We start from the raw sequence: 24558 nt of genomic DNA, 5'->3' as shown, positions 1-24558 counted from the left end.
TTGGTGTTCATGTTCGTTCGTTTAAGAAATTAACATGTTTGTGTTCGTTCATTTAAAATCTAAACGAATAGTTCCTGCCCATACCCGACCCATGGGTACGACCTGGTATTGGGTTTCTTCCCAGACCTGTACCCAGAACCGGACCTATTGGAATACTTAACTAGTCAAAACCCGATTTGAACCTACCCGAAACCCGAAAAAAACCGGTCAAATACTGACTATACCTAGAATCGGTTCCTACCCGACCCGATTTTGACTTTTGTTGACCCTTCCAGAACTGGTTCCTACACGGTTCCTAAATATACTCGGTTTGTGCTCCTCTTAATACAAACAAACATAAATAAACACACTTAAATGAACACAAACGAACGAATATAAAACATTAAGTAGAGGAGTTCATCCAAAAGTGAACATAAACGGACATAAACGAACGATCGCGAACATTAATGAACGAAGGAAACATATGTACATGTTCGTTTATTTATTAAACAAACGAACATAAACAAACTTTCCGCCAAACAATTCAGCAAAGTTCGATTCATTTACATCCCTACATAGAAAACTGAGAGGTGACTGTGAATTCTTAGTTTGTCCTTTAGACATATGCAACTTATTTGTAGATGATGTTCTTTATATGACATGTTTGATTTATTTTCGTCCTTTTGACTAACTGGCATCCAAAAACCCCTTTAAGTCTTGACATGTAAGGGCATTTAAGTCTTTTTACGCATACTATTTAAATATTTATAACTAAAAAACAAATTAAATATATTATTAGAAAAAGAAACTAAATAAAATATGTTAAACAAAAATCCGGTTAAGTCTTGACATGCTTGGATTTAACTGAGTTTTTGGATAACAGTTAGTGTAAAAGACAAAAAAACGAATATATTTGGACACAACCGGGAAATAAAGTTTAACAAAATTTGTAATTATGTCAGAAAGGAAAAATAAACAGGGGGCAGTCGTGAGTTGAAACTAATCATCCCCAACCAACCAGAAACTTAAACCTCCTGTGCGTGTGTCGCGTCCGCCGGAATACAGTTTCATCGGATACGGTTTATGTTTTTAAGGTTAGAACATGTTTTTATCAGTTGCTTTCTTATTATGTTTTTAGACATTTGTATCTTATACTAGGTTGTTGTTATGTTTGTGAATAATCTAATCTAGGGTTTTGTTTTGTCACACTTTTTAAATTATAATCCTATGTAACATCTGTATATCTATATCTATAATAATAATAATATATATAAATGAAGACATAAAAATCCTACGTGTCACGATGTGGCCGCTCCCCTTTTCTTTGGAGTCACCAGATTTGCTTGGTTTTTAAGTGTAGGCTTCTCATGCATTTGACTCGAATTCATAGGTATGGGTCTTACCAAACCCAGATATTCCTTAAACGGGTTATAACATCTCATTAAATAAAAAATTATTCTCACCAAATTATTGATGTAAAAATCCTATAAAATAGGATATACTAAAAATTAATATCTTATTTATTTTAAAAAAGATATATATATATATATATATATATATATATATATATATATATATATATAGATAGATAAAGGATCCAATATAATAATCCCTAATGGTACATTACGTACGCGACTCGCATCCGCGTCGATTTCAAACAACACGCGGTGGGAATATTGTAATATTCATCAAATCGTTGCTCCCATCGATTTCATCCACCTTCAACATGACCGTTCAGCAATCCGTCACCATCAAACGATCCTGTCCACCATCCAATGATTCCGTCCACCATACACCATCTTCCTCCGTCACGACCTGCTGATAAAATTGACCAACTGAAATTGAAATTGTTGAATTAATTGACCAATTAAACTTTGAAATTGGTCCAATTAATCATCAATTTGAAGTTTCAATTGATCAGTTTTGAGTTTTGAGTGATGGGTTTTAACTGAACGTTTAAAGTGTTAAGCGCCATTTGCAGGACCCAGTTGCAGACGTTCCATATTTTGTTCATATGATCGAATCAATGATCAAATTAACGGTCGATTGACGATTATTTGATGATTATGAGATTATATGAAGTGATTTCAGTGTTCAATTTCATGTTTACAGGTGTTTAATTTTTTTTCTGTTAGTTTTAGAAGTTCTGAACACCCAGAACTTCTTAGAACTTCTTAACTTTATCAGAACTTCTAAACTTTTTTTAACACCTAGAACTTCTAAACTTTATCAGAACTTATAAACTTTTTTTAACAACCTGAACTTCTTAGAACATATTAGAAAGTTTCAAAGTTGTTCATTGTTTTTTGAACACTCAGAACTTCATTCAACGTTTTAGAACGTTTAAATATGCTCTTTTTTGGTTAGAACGTTTAAAGGTCTTCAGTTTTGTTTCATAACGTTTAAACACAATATTTTGAACCCTAATCAGAGCTCGATTGAGTGCGTTATTTCTGCAAATCCATAATCGATTGATGATTCTAAAACCTCTTACACATCAATTCGATTGATTAAATCATCAATTTTGGTGTTTATTTTGGTCAGAACGTTTAAACTTTGAGCAGAACGTTTAAACATGAACCCTAATCATAACTCAATTAAGTGTGTTAATTTGTATTTTCATAATTGATTGATGATTCTAAAGCCACTTACACATCAATTCGATTGATTAAATCATCAATTTTTGATCAATTTGAAGATTTTTAATGTTCAGGTACGTTCTATTTCAATTTTGGTTTTTGACTTTAGAGATTTCATACTTTAAGCTGTGATTAGAGTTTAGAAATTGGATTAGATTGAGCGACAAGTTCCGAATTTGGATCAGAGTTTATTTGTAATCGACGAATTTTGATCGCGAACTACTGTTGGGTTATTTACGAAATTGCCACCGCGCGTTTTTTAATCAAACGCTCTGGAATGTCGCGTACCTAATGTATGATAAGCCATTATTGTACGTTAACCCACCCCTATATTATTTAAACTAAAAAAACAATTTTATAGTAAAAAAAATAAACGGGTCTTAGGTCTCATCAAACCATAAGTATATTATTAACTTTCATAAATATTATTTATAATTAAAAAAAAAATCCAATTTTATTGGTAAAAAAATAAACGGGTCTTGGGTCTCATCAAAACCATATAGCTTTTAAACCGGGTTATAACATCTCATTTATTTGTAAAACAATTTATCATCAAACCATAAGCATATTATTAATTTTTATACAATAAAAAAATTAAATTCAAAAAAAATAAATATTAGAACAAACAATATAAAACAACCCCCGTAATACGGGGGTTAAAAACTAGTATACATATATATAGGGGAGGGTTATCCTAAAAATAAGTAGTTTCCTAGGAAGACTAGGAATAAATCACAACCATTAGATCATGTTAATCAATGGTTGAGATTTAAAATTACCAATAACCGACATAGTTTCCTAGAATTACTCTTTAATCATTATAACCGGCATAGTTTCCTAGAATTGTTCTTTTACCATAGTTTGTAATGCCAAATGCCAAAAATTTGTTGGTTCTTACCATTCCTAGGAAACTCCTTATTCTTATTTGAACCATTTTCTATATATATATATATATGTATATATCAATGTCATGGCTATAATATATGAAAATTATATATATTTAGGAAGAGCGGTTCAGACCCTAGGGATGAGCAAATGGTATATGGTGTTTTCGTTTTTGGTACCAACTTGGTACCCACCTTTTAAGGTTTCGGTAGCGGTATTTTACTGATTTTTGCCTTTGCATACCGTACTGGTGATTAGTACTTTCGGCAGCGAGCTCATCCATGGTCAGAATGGACCAAGACAGGTTACGTAACGGGTCAGAAAAGGTTCTTTCGAGTAAACTAAGTAAGGACTAAAACAAACACACTGTTAGTTATGAAAATGGGGTGAATGAAGTCGTTTGTTACTGAACCGTTTGAAATAAAAATGCCATTAATTCCAACTCAAACCGAACCCAGATGAAACTGAACCAACAACCAAATAAATTGACATCAAAAGGAAACTAAAAAAAATTTAAACCGAACTAAAAAAAGACTAAAACCAAACCGAAACGAAACTAAAAAAAGACTAAAACCAAACCGAAACAAAACCAACAACTAAAAAAATCGAACCGAACTGAAACGAAACCATTTCTATTGTTAATTTGGATTTATAAATCCTATCTAACATTTATTTATGATTGATGCATGTCTTCTTGTTAGAATAATGGAATTCATTCACGGGACGACGCGCAAAGCATCCAAGCTTGCACCTGAAGATTTTATTACCGATATGCCAGATATTATAATAACTAATATTCTGGATCGGTTGCCAATACAAGAAGCAATGAGGACTAGTATCTTGGCTAGAAACTGGAGGTTTAGGTGGACTCTGCTTAGCCAGCTCGTATTTGATAGAGACTTCTTTGATTTATTAGAAACACAAGACGAAGATAATCCCTTTAATGTTATAAGGAGGATTCTTCTTCGTCTTAAAGGTACCATCACTAAGTTTGATCTCTCACCATAGACGACTTATTGCATTATGAATATATTACTAACGAAGATATTAATTACTTGATGTGACGAAAGAACTTAGACGATTTTAGAATATAAAATATCGGTGTTTTTGTGTGTGTGTGTCATAACTTACAAATACATTTTTTTATAAAGATAACACGATATAAGATATATAATCTATGATAATAAACTAATAAGGTAAGACAACAACATAGATATATGAAAGGTAAATGCATCAAAACGACAATAACATAGATATATGAAAGGTAAATGCATCAAAACAATTCTTCTGTCTTAAACATGAAACATCAGCTATAACTCTCTTGGGCCACAAGGATGGCATATGCAAGCACCATCGTCACAATAAGAATCAACACGACGACACCAATGCTTTTTGCATATATCATCATCCTGGCATTGCGATGACAATGATCGTCGGTTTATGCCAAAAGATGCACCTGGTGGTGGTGCAACTGTAGTTCTTGGATCACATATGCATTTACCATTGCGACTATCACAAAAAGCGCCTTCCGTTCCACAAAACACCTTGCAATAATCAAGTTCTCGTAAGCTTTATGTTGATTGTATCGGAGACACTGCAAGCAAAAAGGTTATTAGTATCATAATTCATAAATAATATACGTGCGATCATTAGAAAAAAAAAATAGTTTGCAAACAAGCATTTAAATTTGTTATATTTATGTGTTTTTAGTTATGTAACTTCCTTGACGAATCCCTTATTGGGTTGTCAATCGTGCATAAAGAATATCATCACGTTTTCAACGCATTGGTTGTGGATGGCACAAAACATATAAGCGTTTTTGTATGAAAAATGTTTAACATCTTTGTGAGACAAACTGACAATATTAATTGGTATGAGTAGCCAGATATTAAATTTTTTTCCGCTTACGACAATTGTAGAACATTGAAAGTAAATGATAGAGAAAGATAGAATTGTGTGCCTTTGCATGCTAAGAAGATAACTAAGAGACCAATTTTGAAGACAATGTAGTCCATAAGGATCTTTAGCTATAGCTTGTTTTGTAATTATATGTGAAATGTGAGACAATGAAGAGTTAGCTTCTTTTATAAGCAAACTTAAAACATGCAACCTAAATGCATTTGCTAATTAATTGTTTGGCTTTATATATTATTATTAATTGTAATTAATGTTATTACTCTTATTAAATATAATAAGAAAAATAAGTTTAACTTTATATATATATATATATTAAATGTAATTAATGTAATGTAATTAAAAATAGTATATATATATATATTAATGTTATTTAATAATATATATATTAATGTAATTAATGTAACATTAATATATATATATATATATATATATATTAATGTTATTTAAGAAAAATAAGTTTGGCTTTATATATTATTATTAAATGTAATTAATGTAATTAATTGCATTTGCTCCGTCCATCCGGACTAGCTAGTGGCCGGCTCAGGCTACCTTTAACTAATGGGGGCAGCGTACGGAGTACCCGACGTTACTTAGTTGGCCGTTCAAAAAAATGTTATTACTCTTATTAAAAACCTTTTTTTAAATGTTACGAGTTGCATTTTATATGTGTGTATGAATGCAATTTAGACTTTGACTTGTTAATATGCTATGAATAAAATGATTATCTTTACTATATATAATGTAGTAAATAAGGGTAAATTAAGACCATTTTTTAAGTAAATTACAAGTTTTAATGCATGTTGTACAACCTATATCAAGTGTAAAAGGGTCATTAACAGATTAAATATCACGTGTTATTCAATATTTCTTAATATATTTATAATTTTTACCCTTTAACTTTAACTATCATATGAAAATTAATTTATACAAAACTACCCCCTCATCTTTAACCCTTAACTAGACAATTCTATTTAATGTTTTAACTTTCTAATATTTTTAATATAATATGCTTAAAAAAAGAAAAAAAAAACATACCGTTGCAACGAGCTCATTTTTGTCTACGTACTGGTATAAAGAAAATCCAAATCCAATGTGTTTTTTAAAACTTACAAGTCAATGAAGCATCAAGGTACAACACTACTATGCAACTATAAATAAACCTATAAATACTTAAACATATATGAAATTACAAAACAAGTCCTCCCAATTCATTTATACATCACGTGTTATTCAGTTTAAACATATTTACAATTTTAACCCTTTATCTTTAACTACCTTATGAAAATTTTAAAAAGTTATACAACATTGCCCCCTCATCTTTAACCCTCAACTTGATAATTCTATTTAATGTTTTAACTTTCTAATATTTTTAATATATTATGCTTAAAAAAAAGAAAAAAACATACCGTTGCAACGAGCTCATTTTTGTCTACGTATTGATATAAAAAAATTTTCAAAACCGATGTGTTTTTTAAAACTTACAAGTCAATGAAGCATCAAGGTACAACACCACTATGCAACCAGAAATAAACCTAAAAATTACCCACCCACGTTCTATTGTAGTTTATCAATTCTGAATTTATAAAACCAGTCCTCCCATTTATACAAGTCACATTACGTTACCAATAAAATAAAATCACTCCAATTATTGTTGTACACATTTTTAACCACTTCACAAAAATTTGGAAAGCTAAACTAAAATAGACTCTACATCATATGTATATGGTTTAGTCAACTAAAAATAAGTGGTGTTAATATAAAGCCTAACATTTGTCAGTAAATGCAAAAAAACTTATCCACCAAGCAATAATCTCAAAAAAAACGTATAAACCAGGTAAATGATGGACTTACTCGTCGTAGTTGTATTTAATTTCTAAAACTTTTAAAATCTCGATAACATGAATATGAATCAAACAAGATAGTGGAAGAAATCAAAATACTTAGTTTTCTTGGGGTAGTATCAAGATTAAAGAAATTTGGTGACAACCGGGTTCAATGGTGTAAGTTCGACGTGTTAAATTAGTAAGTTTTCCGCCATTAAAAAAAGTTACCATGAATTTGAACATAAAATATTTTTTCACATTTTTTAACTTGTTAGTTATGTTAGTAATATTTATCTTAAACGTGTTGTGTATAATAATGCAACAGTTAAGTACAAAAATCAAACTAAAAAACCTAGCAACTTTCAAAAGTAATTTTGTAAATTTATATTAACTAGGCAAACATAATAATATACATACATAAACAATATATATGCTTTAACAAATATTATATGCATCAAATCTAGGGTTTTATCTATTTTTTTTATTTAACATCGTATTTATGTTTTTTTAGAGACTTGAACTCAAAACTTCTCAACCCCGTTTTAACATGTATTTAAAAATAATTTACATTTTCCTCAATTTTTTATGTGTATTTAAAAGAAATATAAGTTTCATGTCAACACACAACAACTCAACAAACTTTTTAATTCATAAACCACCTTCAAAAACCCTTGATACTTGTAACACATAAACCACCCATGCATGAAACTAAACAAAAGATTATAAACCCATTAACTTAATTATATTATTATTCAAGTAAAACCTTGTGACCAATCTTATAAGAAGCATAAGCATCAAGACACGCATACTCCACTTGATTCTCATTCAACTCTTTAGCCACCAGTTACTCGTACACACATGCTTAGGCTTCTTCATATGCATCCCCAACACATCCATCGCAAGATCCTTCAAACCCGGCCTACAAAACCTCCCAGGCCACTTCTTCATTGCCGCAACACGTATATCCGCACTTTTGCCACAATCCAACCCGTACTCGTTCTTCAACTTCAATATATCATCTTGAACTTCAATCCCAACAAAAGTGAATGTAGGATTCAAAAGAAAAGTTTTCAAAGTTTCCGGGATTTCGTCCATGTAAAAAAGTTGAAGGAATATGCATTTGGTGTCGACGCATAGTTGAAGAGTGGCGGATTTGTTACTCATGGACCGGAGAGGGTGAGGTCGCCACTCGACGTCAAGGCCAACGACCACCATTGAGTCGTTGGCATGAGTCGAGAGGATGTCGTTGATTCATTGCTCGGTGATGGTGGCTTTGGTTGTGACGGTGGTCTCGATTGTTTTGTTGTCGTAGTGGATGTGATACTTGGATGATGTCGAGTCGTAGGTTATGGTTCGAGCTGGGATGTAATGAAATGCCATGGTTAATTGCTACTTGATGATATACTAATGAATTGGTATTTAACTATTTATAATCATCTTGTGTAACTTATAAGACCTTTGGGTTGATCTATGAATACCTAAGGTCAAGAAACTGTTGGATTTTGTATTAAAAATTTATTAGTTATTAATACTTAATACACTTGAAACTTGATGCTAATCTAATATATGCTTAATAGACTTGAAGCTTGACTGATGTCTTAAATACTGTTAATTGTTGTATTATTATACAGATAATACTTGTTTTGTTTGTTTGTACATATGTTTTACCGCATGGTGTAAACAAGCTAAGTCGTTCGTTCGTGAGCTATTCGAAATTGATTTGATAAAGGTTAACATAAAACCGAGTTAAAATGAACTCGAGCCTTATGTCCAAATTATACTGAATGTAATTTAATAAATGAGCTTAAACAAGACTAAACTAACTTATTATTCATATAAGTTTATATGTTAAATAAATATAGATAAAATAAGTCATAAATAATAAACTGAGTTAAGCTCAAGCTTAGAAATAGAGCTCTAAACGAGCTTACCTCAAACTTCAGTTCGACTTGTTTACGCCCCAAGCTGTATTACAACACAAAATATAAATCACAAAGTTGGCGCGTTAACATGTTTAGACACATGTATAAAAAGTATAAAAAAAATTAAATGTCGGCTTTTTTAAAATAAAATCAGTGAAATACTCAGATTCTAGGGCTAACTGGCAGTTACAAAAAGTCGAAAACCTTGTGTAAAACACAAACAGATTTGGCGCTAACGTATATTAAAACTAGTGCACACATACTGTAACACGCTACTTATTGCGTGTAACGATAGTCATGAAAACAACACTTATTTTTAAAATACCTACACCGAATATCGCAGCATATTTGCTAAAACAGTTGACTGGTCTCTGATTATGAATCAAGCACCATATTCAGTCTTGTAACAAATTCACTTATTGACTGAATCACAAGAAGTGGATTCTCTATATGAACAGCATGCCCACTATCAGGAATCTTGACCATTGTATGAAGACGTTTGACCGAATGATCTTGACTCTTGAGTTTTGACCACATACTTTGACCAATCTTTTTAAATTTCTCATCTTTATCACCAACAATTAGCAGAATTGGAGATTTATTATGCTTCAAATCTTCCCACAAAGACCTATTATAAAAAATAAAAATAAAATATAAAATTCGTTCAAAGTTACGAAAATAGTAAATGAACAAACTTACGGTTGTCTTCCGGTACTAAGGTCGGACAAAGCTTTTGCGAGAGCTTCCACGTTATCGTGCTTCATACGGCTAGCAACTATTTGATTAAACTGTGGATGGCTTCTTAAGCTGCATGGTGAACATGTTACAGTCACAATCATATATGTAAACATATGGACCAAAGTAACTATAAATAAATAAATAAATAAATAAAAACTAAAATTTTTAAACTACCTTCTCCATAGCTCTCCAGAATACCATGTCTCCATGAATAAATCCAATCTGTATGAAACAATCGCACGCGCTAGAAAATCATCTTTAACGCTGCGAACGCTTCTCTTTACCTCATCATCTAATCCCGGGCTTCCAGATATTATAACTGCTCCTTTTACCTTAAAGTATAACACAGCTTAACGATAATGATAAAAAAAAATGGCATTATAATTATACATATATCTCTTTATTTACCATTTTGTTGCATCTTAAAGCCAAGTATAAAGCGATCCGTGCTCCCATTGAATATCCAACAACCGTGACTTTACTAGCGGTTAGAATAAGAAACAGCTTGTTTAGCATGCCTGCAACTAACTTCATTGACAGGTCAGCTTCTCGGTCCATGTCATCATGGACATGCATCTTTGAACTTCCAAGACCGGGAAGGTCTAATGCAATGCATCTTGAAGATGCTGACATGGCGGTTATGATCGGAATCCAATCTTCACTAGTCCCGAGGAAGCCATGAAGGAATACAATAACATTATCCTGCATCAATATATAAAACATCAAAATATTGATAATTCACACGTGTAAAAAGTGAAATGTTTTTTCGTACGTTTTTTTCGTCTCCGAGCTCTTTTACGTTTATTGAAAATGTCACACCCTCGACGTCCACTTTTAGCTCATAATTACGTACTTCAACCGCATTTAAACTTTGGATTAATGAATTTTGATTGATATTAAAGTTGACCAAAGTTTGACCAGCATCGAAAACCGATGCTTCGCCACGGCTAATAGAAAAAGGCTCGGTGGTTACATCTTCTTTGAGCCACTTGTATGTTCCAAGACCATGAGCAACAGGTGGTGCGGGTTCAACATTCATTAAATTGCATAATTCTGCATTTTGTATTTCAAGAAAACATGAAAACTGAACGTATGCTGACAAGGCGAATCCGCTTTCAAATGCTGCACTGACAACCGCCATCTTCCCCTGCTGCTGGGCCCATCTTGCAATTAACGCAGCCTTTTCGAATCCACCAACAAAGGTTGGTTTTATAACCTGAATATAAGAGTAATATCAGATTTTTAATTTATAAAAAAAAATAAAAATACAAATAATAATAATAATAATAAATTGAAGATGTTAATCACTTACAACAGCAACAATTCCATTGTGTTTGAACCTAGCAAGCGTTTTAATTGGATCTTCTTTGAGATTATCAATGGTTTCATCTAGGGCCACTGGTAAGCCGGTTTCTTCACAAAACTTAATTATATCATCTTCATCATTCACAGGTTCCTGATATTTGCAAGTTAATATTTTTCAGTAAGTAGGTTGTGATTATAAACATATGTTCCACTTGAGAAATTCTTTATAGAGTTTAAACAGACATATTTACATACATATAATATATAATAAGGGTGTAAATGAGCGCTCGTGAGCTACTCGAGATCGGCTCGCAAAAACCTCAAATCGAGCCAAGCTTAAGCGTGCACAAGCCCAAGCTCAAGCCTAAAAATAAGCTTGTTTGATAAACGAGCCCGAGCCTTTACAAACATAACTTGAAACGAGCCGAGCTCGGCCCGGCTCGTTTACACCCCTAGTATACGTTTAATGACAAAAATAAAGAAAAGAGATTGCAAGTCACCCAAAGTGTACGGTTAATGCATAAAAACCTCCAAAATCGTTTTTATTGAAAAAAGGTAAATTATTACTGAAATAATACTATTTTGGTAATCGTATAACACTAATTATTTAAAAAACAAAATAAAAATTTAAGACAAAACATGTTTTAGGTCAATCCAACTGGATCCATTTCGACCGGTACCAAAAGTAACTAGTAACAGTTTTGGCCCGTAACTGTACTATAAAGGATACCTCAATATACTGTAATGCACAGTCTTTCACATTAGAGCCAAACTGAAGAGCCTGATTATATGACCATTTTCGGTTTGCATCAGCACGAAGATGAACTTTGAAACCAACTTTCTTCCTTATTTTTTGTATAACAATGGCATCTTCAATGGGATTGGCTCGACGTGCCACCTGTCAAGATAAAATATTATGAAAAATTACTTAATATTGTTTCACAAATAATTCTAGATACTAGAATCAAGAACAAAGCTTTTGCTCACTTTTAGTTTGATTGCAGTAAACCCCTCGTCAACGAGTGTAGCTGCAACATTGGCTACTTCTTCGGGAGTTTCATCAGAGTCAACAAGTGCACAAACTTTAACATTTAACGACTTTCTAGAACATTCTTCTTTAGGAGCGTACGGATGAAGTAAATCTAACATGGTGGAACCTTCGGCTGCAGCCATAGCATTTAAAACAGCCATCTCTAAACCGCATCTAACACTCGGAAGAAGTGAATCTGGCTACATATCATGCAAATAAAATAATTCTAAGACTTATGATTATTAATATATAATATGATAAATATGTGATAAAAATAGTTGAAGATACCGGGATTCCTAAAATGGTTGATATCCACTTAGAGAATGATCCTTTTAAAAGAGGTAATGATGAATATAAAGGCACTGCTTTAATAACATGAGTAAGAAACTGAAGTTGTTCTTTTACATCCAACATATTTTCCTTGTGATTCCCGAGTGGTGCCACCTGTACACAATAACTGCTCAGAAACAACTTTACAAAATTAAAAAAAATATACATATATAAAATTAAATTTACCTCCCCGATTCCTTTGCTTCCATCTTCAAGAAACAAAGTTAGCACAAAGCCTTCTCTGTAATGTTCGGAATGGCGGTTACCGAAACGAGTTGTGGTCAGTGGAGCCAAAAGCTGAATTCTGTCATAGTGTCATAACAAAATTTGTAAATTTTATAAATTATTATTTTTTAAAAAATATGAATCAAGAACTGACCTGTACTGGAAGCTCTCCAATTTACATATTTTAGGAGCTGAAAGCCGTGAAATGGTGGAAAAAGCATGACTTGCTGCTTGACAAGCAAATTGTCGCAATTTACTGTGGAAGTTTGCATTGGCATCAATGGAGCTTTCAACTTCAATGACACAGTCAACTTCTTCATGTTGACTTTTTATTACAGCGTTTTGCAGCTCGGCTTTCGTGTGGACATGTACATGCTTCACACTTCATGTTGATCCATTTATATAATGTCAGAAACTAGTATAAATAAATACTGAATTACTAATAATTACATCTTATATAAGCGTCTTACCCGTGCGCCAAACATAGATTTTGAATTCCAACATTGTGAGTCGTGTAAAAATATTTATTTAATATTTCTTCTTCAGTCATACTTGCAATCGGTAGAAGACTGAATATTGCACCACCATGATTGTTGACCACAATTATCGTCATATGTTTCCGTGAAATCCTTCAAAAACAACAAAAACATATAAACGTGGGACCCGCGATTCAAAAGACACAAACTTTACATAGACAATCCGTACCTTTGTTTCAAAAGTGCCAATCCATTGGTATCATGCAAAAACGAGACGTCTCCAATCACACAAACAACCTGCAATTCAAGATTTTAAAAACATTAAACAATCAATTATTTCATTATTTAATAATAATTTTATTAAATAATTTATGAAAATTCAGATACTCTTTTGTTGTGGCCCACGGCGAAACCGACAGCTGTACTAAGTAAACCGTCAATACCACTAGCTCCTCGGTTCCCCGCCACCTGGATCCAATGAAATGGAAATCCAGAACTTGATGACGGGGCACTGCCGCGTGTACTTCCATTCCCATACATATCCGCATCTCGTATTGGCATGCTATTTCCTAAAAACATTGTAGACCCATAATCCAAAGCGACTGAAGTTATATACGCCACATACGGTTCCGTCAACGAGTTTTCTGAATTTAATAAAAACGATATCTCCCAGTCAACCATCATGTTTATCGAACACAGAAAGCTGGTCCATTTGCTGTCGATGCGAGTTGTCACGCAGGATCGCAGCACCTGATCAGTAAACTGACTTATAGAACTATGAACCCTATGTGTTATTATATGTGACGGGTCGTGACGATTAGGATGATTATCGATTAATATATACGAGCATGGAGAACAGTCTTGCAGCATCTGCGAAACTCGTTTGCTTGTTATCCGGCTTCCTATCTGTATTTAAAAACAAAAATATATCAAAAAAGTCAAACTTAAGTTGACCGTGTAGGCGTGTATTCACTATGATATACTTAGGAATGGCAATTGCGACCCATTGGGTTGAATGGGTTGTATTAAAATGTATATAATGGGTCAAACTAAAAAAAAGAATTTGATTGAAACGGGTCAAAACGGGTTGACATTTGTCGAGTTTTTTTATTTATTTATTTTTATGGAATGAGAAAAACGGAGGAAACTTTTTAGTGTTTTTACTTTTTAAGTTTTTGATTTATATTTCGAGTTATAATTTTTTAATTATTTTTTTGGAATTTTTAAATGAGAGGTTACTGAAATCTCAATCCATTTTGACCCATTTCAAAAACCCCTCATTAAAAAATTAAATAATTAAAAAATCATAACTCGATATATAAATCAAAAACTAAAATAGTAAAAGTACTAAAAAGTTTCTTCCGTTTTTCTCGTTCCATATATATATAAAAAAAAAAAAAAAAAAACTCATTCAACCCAATGGATCACAATTGCCACCCCTAGATATACTCACATACCTGAACAATAACATCAGGTTTGACCCACTGTTTGACTTCAGCAGAAAGTAACGAATGATCGAGGTGGTCGATAAAAAGAATGTCTTCATTAGGTTTATAACAAGCACTTTTATATTTTCTTAACCTTAAACCTGACAAAATATCGGCTACGACCGGCCACTTAAGATGTTTAGCCAACAAAACAGCTGCGTATATATCATTCTCGTTAAAAACCGCTCCAACTAGTAGTAAGCCTCGTTTTGCGCCTTGAATTATATTCAACACATCTGCTAAACTGCTATGTGTAAAAGAATTGTGGGAATGTATATAGTTCGTAAATGGTTGACCACTCGATACCCAAAAGTCTAATCCTTTTAAACAACTTTGACTCCATTCTTGTGGTGTGTTTTCTAGAGGCTCACGAAAACTACAGTTGATATGAACGGGCCCGCAAGGTGAAGAAGTTGCATGATATACAGCGGAGTCGATGGTTGTTAGAACCATCCTGGTTGAGATAACGTCTGTGGGTGCAGGCAGACTGAAAGAATGTCTTACATATGAACCATAATGGTTAACCTAGCGTATTAAATAAAAAGCATCATGTGAGATTGCATATAATTAAAGAAAATTTAATAAAAAGTATTCTATTATGTAGCTTTCGATAAAATGTACTCATTTAGTTAAACGAACAAACATGAACACATGTCTCGTTCGTTCATTTAAATTCGTATATGGCCGTTCGTTTCATTTATTTTTGTAGTTTACATTTGTTTAAGTTCGTTCGTTTGCGCTCATTTAAATATTCATATAAACTTTTTTGGCACATTACAACTTAGTCTTGTTTTAATAACTTTTTAATACCAACACGTTGTTCTTCACGTCTTTTGACTGGATTTATCTCAGTTATGTTAATCTATTTACATACGTGAACCGTTCCTTTATACTATTAACAAACGAACACGAAGATGTTCATTTTCTTAACGAATGAACACGAACAAGAAACCATCATTTATTTCAATTTTCATGTTCGATCATTTGTTCGGTTAGAGTTACACGAGCATGCTCCGTTTGTGTTCGTTCGGTTCTTTTACAAACCTATTTTTTCGTGATGTGGTGCTTGTAAAACCATTAACTTAGTGAAAACCTTAAAAATATTTTTTCATAAAAGTTTGTGCCTTTTCATGAGTGAACAAAACTGTGTTACTCATAAAAAAAATTATACTAAAGTTAGTTACTTTTCTAACCAACTTGTCAAAAAATAATAATAATAATAATAACAACAACAACAAGCAAAATACCTGATTAATTGCCTGATTGGCACCAGTATCCAGAAGCTCAGGGGGGCGATCTGCTGTGAGTAATAACAGAGGCAAAAAATCTTGAGAAGCTTCCACTACCTGCAAATTACTCTTTTATTAATACTAAAACATTGAAAAGATTATTATGAAGCATATAACAATTACTCGATAAAACATAAACTCACAGCAGGTAAAAGATTTGAAACTGCAGTGCCAGATGAGGTTATAACGACAGCTGGTTTATGACAGCCACGCGCATAACCAATAGCATGGAACGTAAGTGACCGTTCATCAATGCATGCAATACAACTAATCATAGGATGACAAGTGGCAGCAATGGCTAGAGGAGAGGATCGTGACCCTGGAGCTATGCAAAAATACTGATTCGAAAAATCAAATTCGAATTAAGTTTTTAACAAGACGGTGAATAAGCAAATAATTTTGTTTTTTAATTTATTTAACCGACTCACCGTCAAACCGAGTCGATAACATTCTTCAACCATTAATGATGCCCACACGGCATTGATGTTAGCAGATTCTTTTAAAGAAAAACTAATATCTCGGGACTGATCCAGCTTCTTATAAGCAGAAAATAAAGATTTTAAATACAAAAAAAAACATAAAAATATCATAAATGTATATAATCACAAAGTTATCATACCATGTTATTGGAGATGCTGACATTAGCTGAAAGTCTAAGGGAAAACTGAGAGGATAACGAAGCATTTTCCTACATGATAAGGGCGTTTAAGACATTTTTCCAGGTTTACACAAATATTAAAAAATAAAAATATAAAACCAAGCAAACTCATAAAATTTTACCAGGAAAAAAGAGATACCAGTTCCATGTGCTCAAGGCAACCATCGGTTAACAAAAGAGCATTTTTATATACCTACAAGAACAGTGGTAATATAATAAAATATATTATTAAAATTCATTCCCATGTAATGTGTTTTTTTTTTTGAGTTAATTCATAATAAAAGAAATTTACCATTTGTGCATGTTCATCAACCATCATGTTGAACTTTCTTAGAACAGAACTAACACATCTGTTCAAGCGGTTGTCTTCATTGGGCATTGCAAGAACTGGCCTAGAATAAATATTTAAAAAAATGAATAATGATAAAACACGAGTGTATATAAATTTCAAAACTATACCGGTAATAAGACGGATAATAACATCAAAAGCATCCTCATATCTGGATGAGTCGTTCCATGCTAGTGTTGCAGTTAATATGGATAAACCTTCAGACTCGACTAATTCTATCTGTAAAAAGTTTAAATTCAGTTTAAAAGATTTAATCTATTAAATTAAGAATTTACTGGAGAACATTATGTTACCTGAGGAATGAACATGTAAAATGAATTATTCTCAAATAAACCATAAGCCGTCGGATATGTTGAATCAACAGGTTGATATCTATAAAGTGATTTCATGTTAACCTTCTGAAAGTGATTATAAGCATGGAATATTAAAAGTTAACCTTCTGAAAGAGATCTGGTCTGCTGAAGCAGAGGAAAAATTAGTTTTAATGTAAACTGCAGCACCGATTCCAAAAACGCCACGAGTTCTACTAAATGAGAGAAACTTATTGGTTGATGTTTCAACCGCTGTAGAAATGAAAAACTGAGGAAATACTTCTAATGATGCATCTTGACAGCAAAACCAACTCAATGCTTTTGACCCAGGTGATACAGCAATCTGCATATTAAAATAAACAACATGATAAGTTAACTTCATGCACGTGTTACACAAATCACATGGATTTGGCAATGGTAATCAACTAATTGACTAATTGTATTATATAAAGTTCGATGCTTTTGTTCCTATTCAACCATGTTAGACATTTACAAGAACAAGTATAAAACAGTGTTGTATAAAATTGCGATTAGGCACCGATTAATCGAAAATCAGAGGGCCACCGATTTTATTTCACCTAATTGGCCCCTAAAATCAGTACCAGTCAAAGTTGGTGAAAAACGGTCAAAATCTTTGTAGTATTTGAAAATTTATTCTTATTTAGAAAAATTAAATTCAAATGTTTTATATATCTACCACACTATACCAACAAAACCACACCTCTTTCATATTTCTAAATTTTTACAAAAAGTGGACTCGCACACCGACTCTTCATCGGATATATAGGTGGTGTTTGGGATTACTTATTTTCACCAACTTATAACTTATTAACTTTTTGAAAAGTTAATAAGTTGTTTGGAATTGCTTATGTTGTGAGAGTATAAGTTAATAAGTCATGATATTCTGATTTATTAACTTTTGACAAAAAGTTATAAGGAGGTAAATAAGTATCCCAAACACCCCCATAACTGGAACTTGGAAAATGAATTAATCATTGCTGTGGTTCAAGCGGGGTCCTACTTTTAGTCGACGAATGTGAAAGCTCGCCATCGTAAAAAATTAAGTAAAAATAAGTTCTTTACATAAATATAGGGTGGATTCATTGTAAAACCACAATAAAGTGGGGAACCGAGGAACCATGTGTTTCACATGTTAAAAAATCATTTAAAAAAATTCATTTTTACATGTAAAAAACTCACTTTTGCATAATCTTTTTTGAAGCTTTTGCATATAAACACATGTAGAAGCCGTTTTATAAAAAAAATTAAAAAAATATATATTTTTTTTACAAAAAGCACCGAGAAAGTATACAAAAATGTATGTTTTACATGTAAAAATGAGTTTTTTATATATTTTTTTAACAAAAAATCATATAAGAATCCAATCCTATTAATCCCGATTAATCCATATTTATCTCTAGTCAGTACCCCACCTTCCGACTAGCGAGTTCTACAACACTGGTATAAAACAAGTAAAATTTCATTAAAATTTGTGTATAACATTCATGGTTGTAAAAAACTAAAAATCGCACCTAGGCGCCAAATAATCACCAACTAATCAGTAGTCAGTACCCCACCGCCTAGTCACCAATTACTCGCTATCTAGTCAAAACCAGTCAAAAATGAAAACTTTATGTTTCATTTAATACCTATTAATCCCGATTAATCGTTAAATCCTACCCGTCCGCCCAACTAGCCCCTACGGAGTTCTAAAACACCAAATTCATATTCATTAAAAACCGAAAAATAATTACAAAAACCTGAAATCTGTACATTCCAGCTTTATCTTTATCATAATTACGTTTCGACTTCAATTCGATAACCGCATCTTTAATACTTTGAACACCCAACTCCAAAGTCAACGCCGGAGTCAACGTACGTGTAATGCAGGTACCCACTAATAATGCAGCTTCTCCAGCTTCAAGAAACTTAATTTCTTCTCTCTGAATTGAATATCTAACAATCTATATGCATATGTATATGTATATATATACATACCCAACAAAGTTTAATTAAATTAGTAAGTATTGAATTAAATAATAAGAATAATAAGTTGGGTTAATTATAGACCTTGTAATTACGTTGTTGGTGGAGGTGGGTGAAACGGCGTCGTGTGGAAGGTATCATGACGTGGGGTTTAGAGGGTAGAAGAAGAGAGATTAAGTTGGTGTGGAGATTCATGTTATGTTTGGATAAGGAGAGTGAGTGTGTTCAGTGTGAAGAAGAGTATTGTTATTGATGAAACTAAATTCTTTTGTAAATAACAACCGGGATAGACCCACGAGACCGGACCCGGATCGTAACTGATTATTTACGATAGGACTAATACCTGGGTTTTGAAAATACCATTAAACAGGTCCGGGTGATCAGGTTGGGTTAGGTCAAAGTTTGACCATTATCTCTTTACATAAAATGGGTAAGGATCGTGAGACCCAGATCATGAGAATAGCAGTAAATGGGTCCGGGTGGGGTCTCACGGGTCTGGCCTGTTTGCATACTCCTAAGAAAGGGTGGCTTAAAAAATCTTCTTTTTGTAATGTTAAGTGTTTTGTTTTTTTTTGTTAGCTTTTGCTAGTTTTGGTTCACTAAAAGCTGTTTTAAAAAAATATTTATATAATTGTCTACCATAAAATTCTACGTGTCGCTCTCAGGTTGCCTCCCATTCTCTAGAGCCCTTGATTTATAAATAGAAGTTTCTCATGCATTTGACCCAAAATCACGGGTATGGATCTTACCAAACCCAGAAAGTCTTTAAATGGGTTATAACATCTCATTTATTTGTGAAACTTTTTCATAATCAAACAATAATTTCGCGGGTCATGGGTCTCACCAAATCCGGATAACCCTTAAACGGGTTATAACATCTCATTTATTTGTGAAATAACTCTTTTAATCATCAAAGAATAATTTTCACGGATTATGAGTCTTACCAAACCTTAATAGCTCTCAAATGGGTTATAAGATCTTATTTATTGGTAAATACTTTCATCCTCAAACCCTAATTTAATTTATCTTCTTTACATGTTCTCCATTGATGGTCTATCATCTCTATCGCCGGTTAACTTCCGATACTAGCCGCTATCGTCAACTACATCAGCGTCCCCTTTTTCATTAGACAAATATTTGTGGTCATGTTTGTTCATTTAAAAAAATCAACATGTTCGTGTTTGTGTATTTTTGTTCGTTAAAAATCTAAAAAACTTACACATCTCAATTGAAAATACCTAAACGCAAAAAAATATAATAACAAACTAATATATATTTATTAAATTAAAATAAACTACGTTAAAAAATAAAATAAATAATCATAAAATAACAAAACGATTAAAAACAAAAACTTAAATAAACTCCAGTAACTCGGCAGGATCAAACTAGTTTGTTCATATTTTTGTAACATTCAATGTTTGAAGTCTAACGTAAAACAAGTTTTGCAAAACATGTATATCTTTTTAAGAAAGCCTTTTAAAATTTCGTGTTACTTTTGTTTTGGTTATCTTGAAAATACTTATAATATTAACAACCAAACACATTCTCTCTCTCTCTCTCTCTCTCTCTCTTATAACCATCATTAATCTCTATTAATTGTTGCCTACGCCTCGAAAAAGTTTCACATCGCTACTAATAGTCGTTCGTGATCAGGTTCAAACAGGGTCAAGTTCGAGTTTTACATGTGCCTTCTCATTACCAAATAGGAGACACTTTTACTAAGGGCTTTCCCGGCGTCTGTTTGATGACTTTCAGTTCAGTTTCGGCCTACATTCTCCTCTCAGTTCGACTACAGCGTATGATAGACTGTATATTAGGAACGTTAACTATAAATCATTCTTAATCATACTTTGGCCCTAGACATTCATAATCCTCTAAAGAGCTAAGTCTCCTGGCGATTCACATTGATATAACTTACATTCTAGATCGAGTGTTACGATTTTGGAACAACCATACAACCTTCGAAGCTCCGGATCCAATATATTGAGCACTTATGAAAATTTAGGCATATGAATTGTTCAAGCACATGATAATTGAAATATATGTTTTGAGTTTACAATTGCCATCCTGTGTTCTTATGATTCACGAAAATTTGTTTAGCATGCTTACAAGTTATAAGTTACAGGATCATACATGTTTTCATTTGTCTTAAACTTAGAAGCTCAAATATGACATGTTACAGCGTTTAAAAATTAAATACATGTGTATTTAATAAATGTAACGAGTTAGGGTTTGTAGCTATGAAAAATTATGCCACGTACATTCATACATCCTTAGAATTGTGTTTGTAGTTTGATTATGTATAAATGACACGTCAATCCTACTAGATTGGTGTGTTACAAATACGATATTGAGACGAGTTCACTTTTAGTTGATGGAAGTCTTTGTAGTCCTACTTCATTTCAATTTACTCTTTTGTGATTCTCAATTTCGGTCTAGCTAGCTTCTTGCTAGCTGTTCATACTAATTGTATATCAATCATCTACCAATTTAGTAAATTACGTGCAGATTATATGTCAAATAGGAAAAGAACATGATACTTAAGGGACAATTCCATTCGTGTAGATCGAAAATACCATAATCCACTATGAACACTAAAACCAGAAAAGTTTAATTTGCATAGTGATGGATGGATCTTTTAGAACAGTGGATATAATTATTTCCAAAACAATGAGTTATGATTTATGAAGCAACACAACACCTAAAAATGCTTTTTGCCAAAATCTTATACACTCAATTATATAATATAAGGAAAACAACGCACAATGTACAGTACAATACAATACAATAGGGTGATTTTTGTATGTAATAAACTAATAATATATATAGTGGATTCTTCTTTATTTTCAGTGTTTTACTTGTTATGGTAGTCCATTCAATCTATAAAATGAGCACTAATTAAATGCCAGCACTTACCACCACAATTTGTCCATTGCCTGTTTATATTGCTATGCCAATATATATATATTACAAGAAAGGTTTTCATATTATGGGCCCTTAATATCCCACCCTCTTCCTCAATGTGACTGATCCTTGCTCCCTGTCTCCACCAATATATCTATTTCACTTGATCTTTATTTTGACAAAATACACCACATAACTCCAAACTGCCTAATAATGTGACCATTTTATGACATCCATAATGATTAATATGTATTTATCGCGATGCAATGATAGCTTGCGTTGTAGGTTTTGACGTATGCCGGTTTGAATTCTAAATGGCCATTTTGTATATCATACTGCTAGTATATAACAATCATGAAGAATAAGTATACTAGTTTGGTGTTAAACTCATGTTCACAACTGATCAAAAGGTCCTGGGTTCGAGTCCTGGACGTAAAATTAATTATATTAGCTAGTTCTTCATTTCAGATATGCATGCAGTTTGCATGGATTCATTTGTTAATGATTTTGGTACTAAGATTGCTAAATATTCATTGTACATGTTAATAAAAAGGCTTAATATTTTATTATGATTATTGTTTTTTTATCTAAAGAGTATTCTGGAAAACGTTTAAGAATCCAAATAATTTAATATTTGAAAATTAATTCTTTTATCATGAAAGTATCTTTTTAATTTATATTCTTTTGTTCCATTTGACATCATGAAGAGACAAGAGAGTGTAATGCTGTTTGGATTAGAGCATAAAATCACAAGGCATCAAAAATTAAGATTATCAAAGATTATTTATTATATATATTTTTATGTTGGTTAGTTAGGCCTTGTTTTATTATCAAAATGTTCGATTATTTATCGTATGAACACACTTTAAGGAGCTTTATATTTTTCTAAATATATATATAGAATATTTCTTATGAAATTGCTTCTCTTATCCGCATCTGAAGTGGGCTTATATTAATAATATATAGTGTTATAAAGGTCATGATGGAAGCTAAATTACGTCAAATAAATGAATGATCACTAATAATTGCATCCACACCAATATAGAACAAAAATTATCAATTAAACAACCCAATAAAAGAAAAGAAGAAACTAAAATGATGCAAATTATATTGCTCAAAGAGTTTATTTATATTTTAAGACTATACTTTAGTTAATAATTAAGGCACTCATTTTGGTAAAAACAAATCAATGAAGCATATTAGAAGGTGCAAGAAGGAACACACACAACCTCATGATCATCATCATCAAGATCTCTTAAAGTAGTGTAAGTTCTAGCAAGTTGTGCTTCACTAAGCATCTGCCTTAGTTCCATGGTTTCTTTCTTAAGCCTATCATTTTCTTGAATAACTTGTTCATGAGTCTCCAAGAATCGGTTCAGCTTGTCGATAAGTCCATGGTTCTCGGTCCTGAGCCACATAACTTGGGTGCATAGCTCATCCAACTGCTTTTGTTTCCTCATCCGGGACCTTCGAGCTGACTCCCGGTTCGATATCATCCTCCTTTGCTTCCTTTCATTGATGATGCTCATCTGGTTCTCATCGGCTTCATCTGAAGTGCTTGAGTTATTGTAACTTAGAGATGAAGATTGTTGGTAGCAATCAACCATGGGTATTTGAGGATTTGTACTAGGTTGATGATAATAAGGTAAGTTTGTCATGAAATGGACAGAAGGTGACATGTTGTTTGAGAATGAAGTGAAGGTTGTTGAGAAGTTCCATGAAGGGTCTTCATATTCAGGGGCTAAACAGTAATTTCCTGCCATCGCTCTCGAGTTTTTTCAACCGCTAACAAATTAGTATATCGTGGCGATCGGATTGTGTTTATAGGGTGATGATAGCAAGAGGATGAGGATATATAGAATGGATGAGGAATGAAGGGATTTTATAGGAGGTGAAAAGTGGCCAATATGTAGCAAATAGCATGAATAATGCCATAATGGCCTTGGCTTACGATAGCAAGAGTGGTTTATTATTTGATTTTCACAAAATTAGCTTTTTAAGAATGATGACTTTGAGTTATAATGGGTATGATGTATTTTTGGTGTGATTGGAGGGTGATACTGTTTGTAACAAAAGCTACTTTATATAAGTAGGCCCTAATTTCCTCATTTTCAAATTCCATTGTGAGACACAATATTTTGGATCATGATGAACTTGGATTACATCTCACAAATCTAGCTAATCAATCTATCTAATTGAAGTCTTTCTATATTTACTCTAAACAAAACCTTGACATCACTAGCAGGAGTGTCACACCTAGGTTGTTTTTATCAATCCATTTAAAAGAATCATTTTTAATTACATC

The 24558-nt window shown here is 32.5% G+C and overlaps 1 protein-coding gene and 2 pseudogenes across 3 annotated transcripts; all 3 read right to left on the bottom strand.

Annotated features, from left to right (window-relative positions):
- Positions 1-7697: 7697 nt before the first annotated feature.
- Positions 7698-8765, bottom strand: LOC143552710 (3'-5' exonuclease-like; annotated as a pseudogene).
- Positions 8766-9457: 692 nt separating this feature from the next.
- Positions 9458-19604, bottom strand: LOC143552727 (protein PHYLLO, chloroplastic-like). Of its 3 annotated transcripts, none has more exons than XM_077042873.1 (26): positions 19434-19604; positions 19124-19327; positions 17489-17706; positions 17346-17424; positions 17163-17271; positions 16996-17090; positions 16843-16896; positions 16665-16733; positions 16474-16581; positions 16189-16383; positions 16004-16102; positions 14727-15281; positions 13657-14175; positions 13499-13566; positions 13264-13422; positions 12948-13175; positions 12755-12872; positions 12527-12682; positions 12196-12438; positions 11939-12106; positions 11216-11359; positions 10676-11119; positions 10312-10605; positions 10078-10235; positions 9865-9972; positions 9458-9793 (listed from the first exon to the last, which is right to left on the bottom strand). In XM_077042873.1, exons 1-26 carry the CDS (start codon positions 19542-19544, stop codon positions 9541-9543), a joined length of 4956 nt encoding a protein of 1651 aa, XP_076898988.1. In that variant the 5' UTR covers positions 19545-19604; the 3' UTR covers positions 9458-9540. The 3 variants fall into 3 exon arrangements, with proteins under 3 accessions (XP_076898988.1, XP_076898989.1, XP_076898990.1); XM_077042874.1 differs by having other exon boundaries at positions 16474-16578; XM_077042875.1 differs by lacking the exons at positions 16996-17090; positions 17163-17271; positions 17346-17424; ... (1 more) ...; positions 19124-19327; positions 19434-19604 and having other exon boundaries at positions 16474-16578; positions 16826-16896.
- Positions 19605-23412: 3808 nt separating this feature from the next.
- Positions 23413-24296, bottom strand: LOC143552709 (basic leucine zipper 43 pseudogene; annotated as a pseudogene).
- Positions 24297-24558: the final 262 nt, after the last annotated feature.

The sequence above is a fragment of the Bidens hawaiensis genome, unplaced genomic scaffold (assembly GCF_021521415.1).
Source record: "Bidens hawaiensis isolate Kalapana, Puna unplaced genomic scaffold, B.hawaiensis_p1.1 tig00017009_1, whole genome shotgun sequence".
Taxonomy (NCBI): domain Eukaryota; kingdom Viridiplantae; phylum Streptophyta; class Magnoliopsida; order Asterales; family Asteraceae; genus Bidens; species Bidens hawaiensis.
The sequence above is the reverse complement of the archived record's forward strand: the minus strand, read 5'-3'. Positions and strand labels throughout refer to the sequence as shown.

Excerpts from the sequence above, each read along its gene's own strand:
- LOC143552727 (XM_077042873.1), bottom strand. The coding sequence starts at position 19,544 with ATGAATCTCCACACCAACTTAATCTCTCTTCTTCTACCCTCTAAACCC. Across the intron at positions 17,707-19,123 it reads CTGGAATGTACAGATTTCAG|ATTGCTGTATCACCTGGGTC; the intron begins GTTTTTGTAATT and ends TTTAATATGCAG. Across the intron at positions 10,606-10,675 it reads AGCTCGGAGACGAAAAAAAC|GATAATGTTATTGTATTCCT; the intron begins GTACGAAAAAAC and ends ATATTGATGCAG.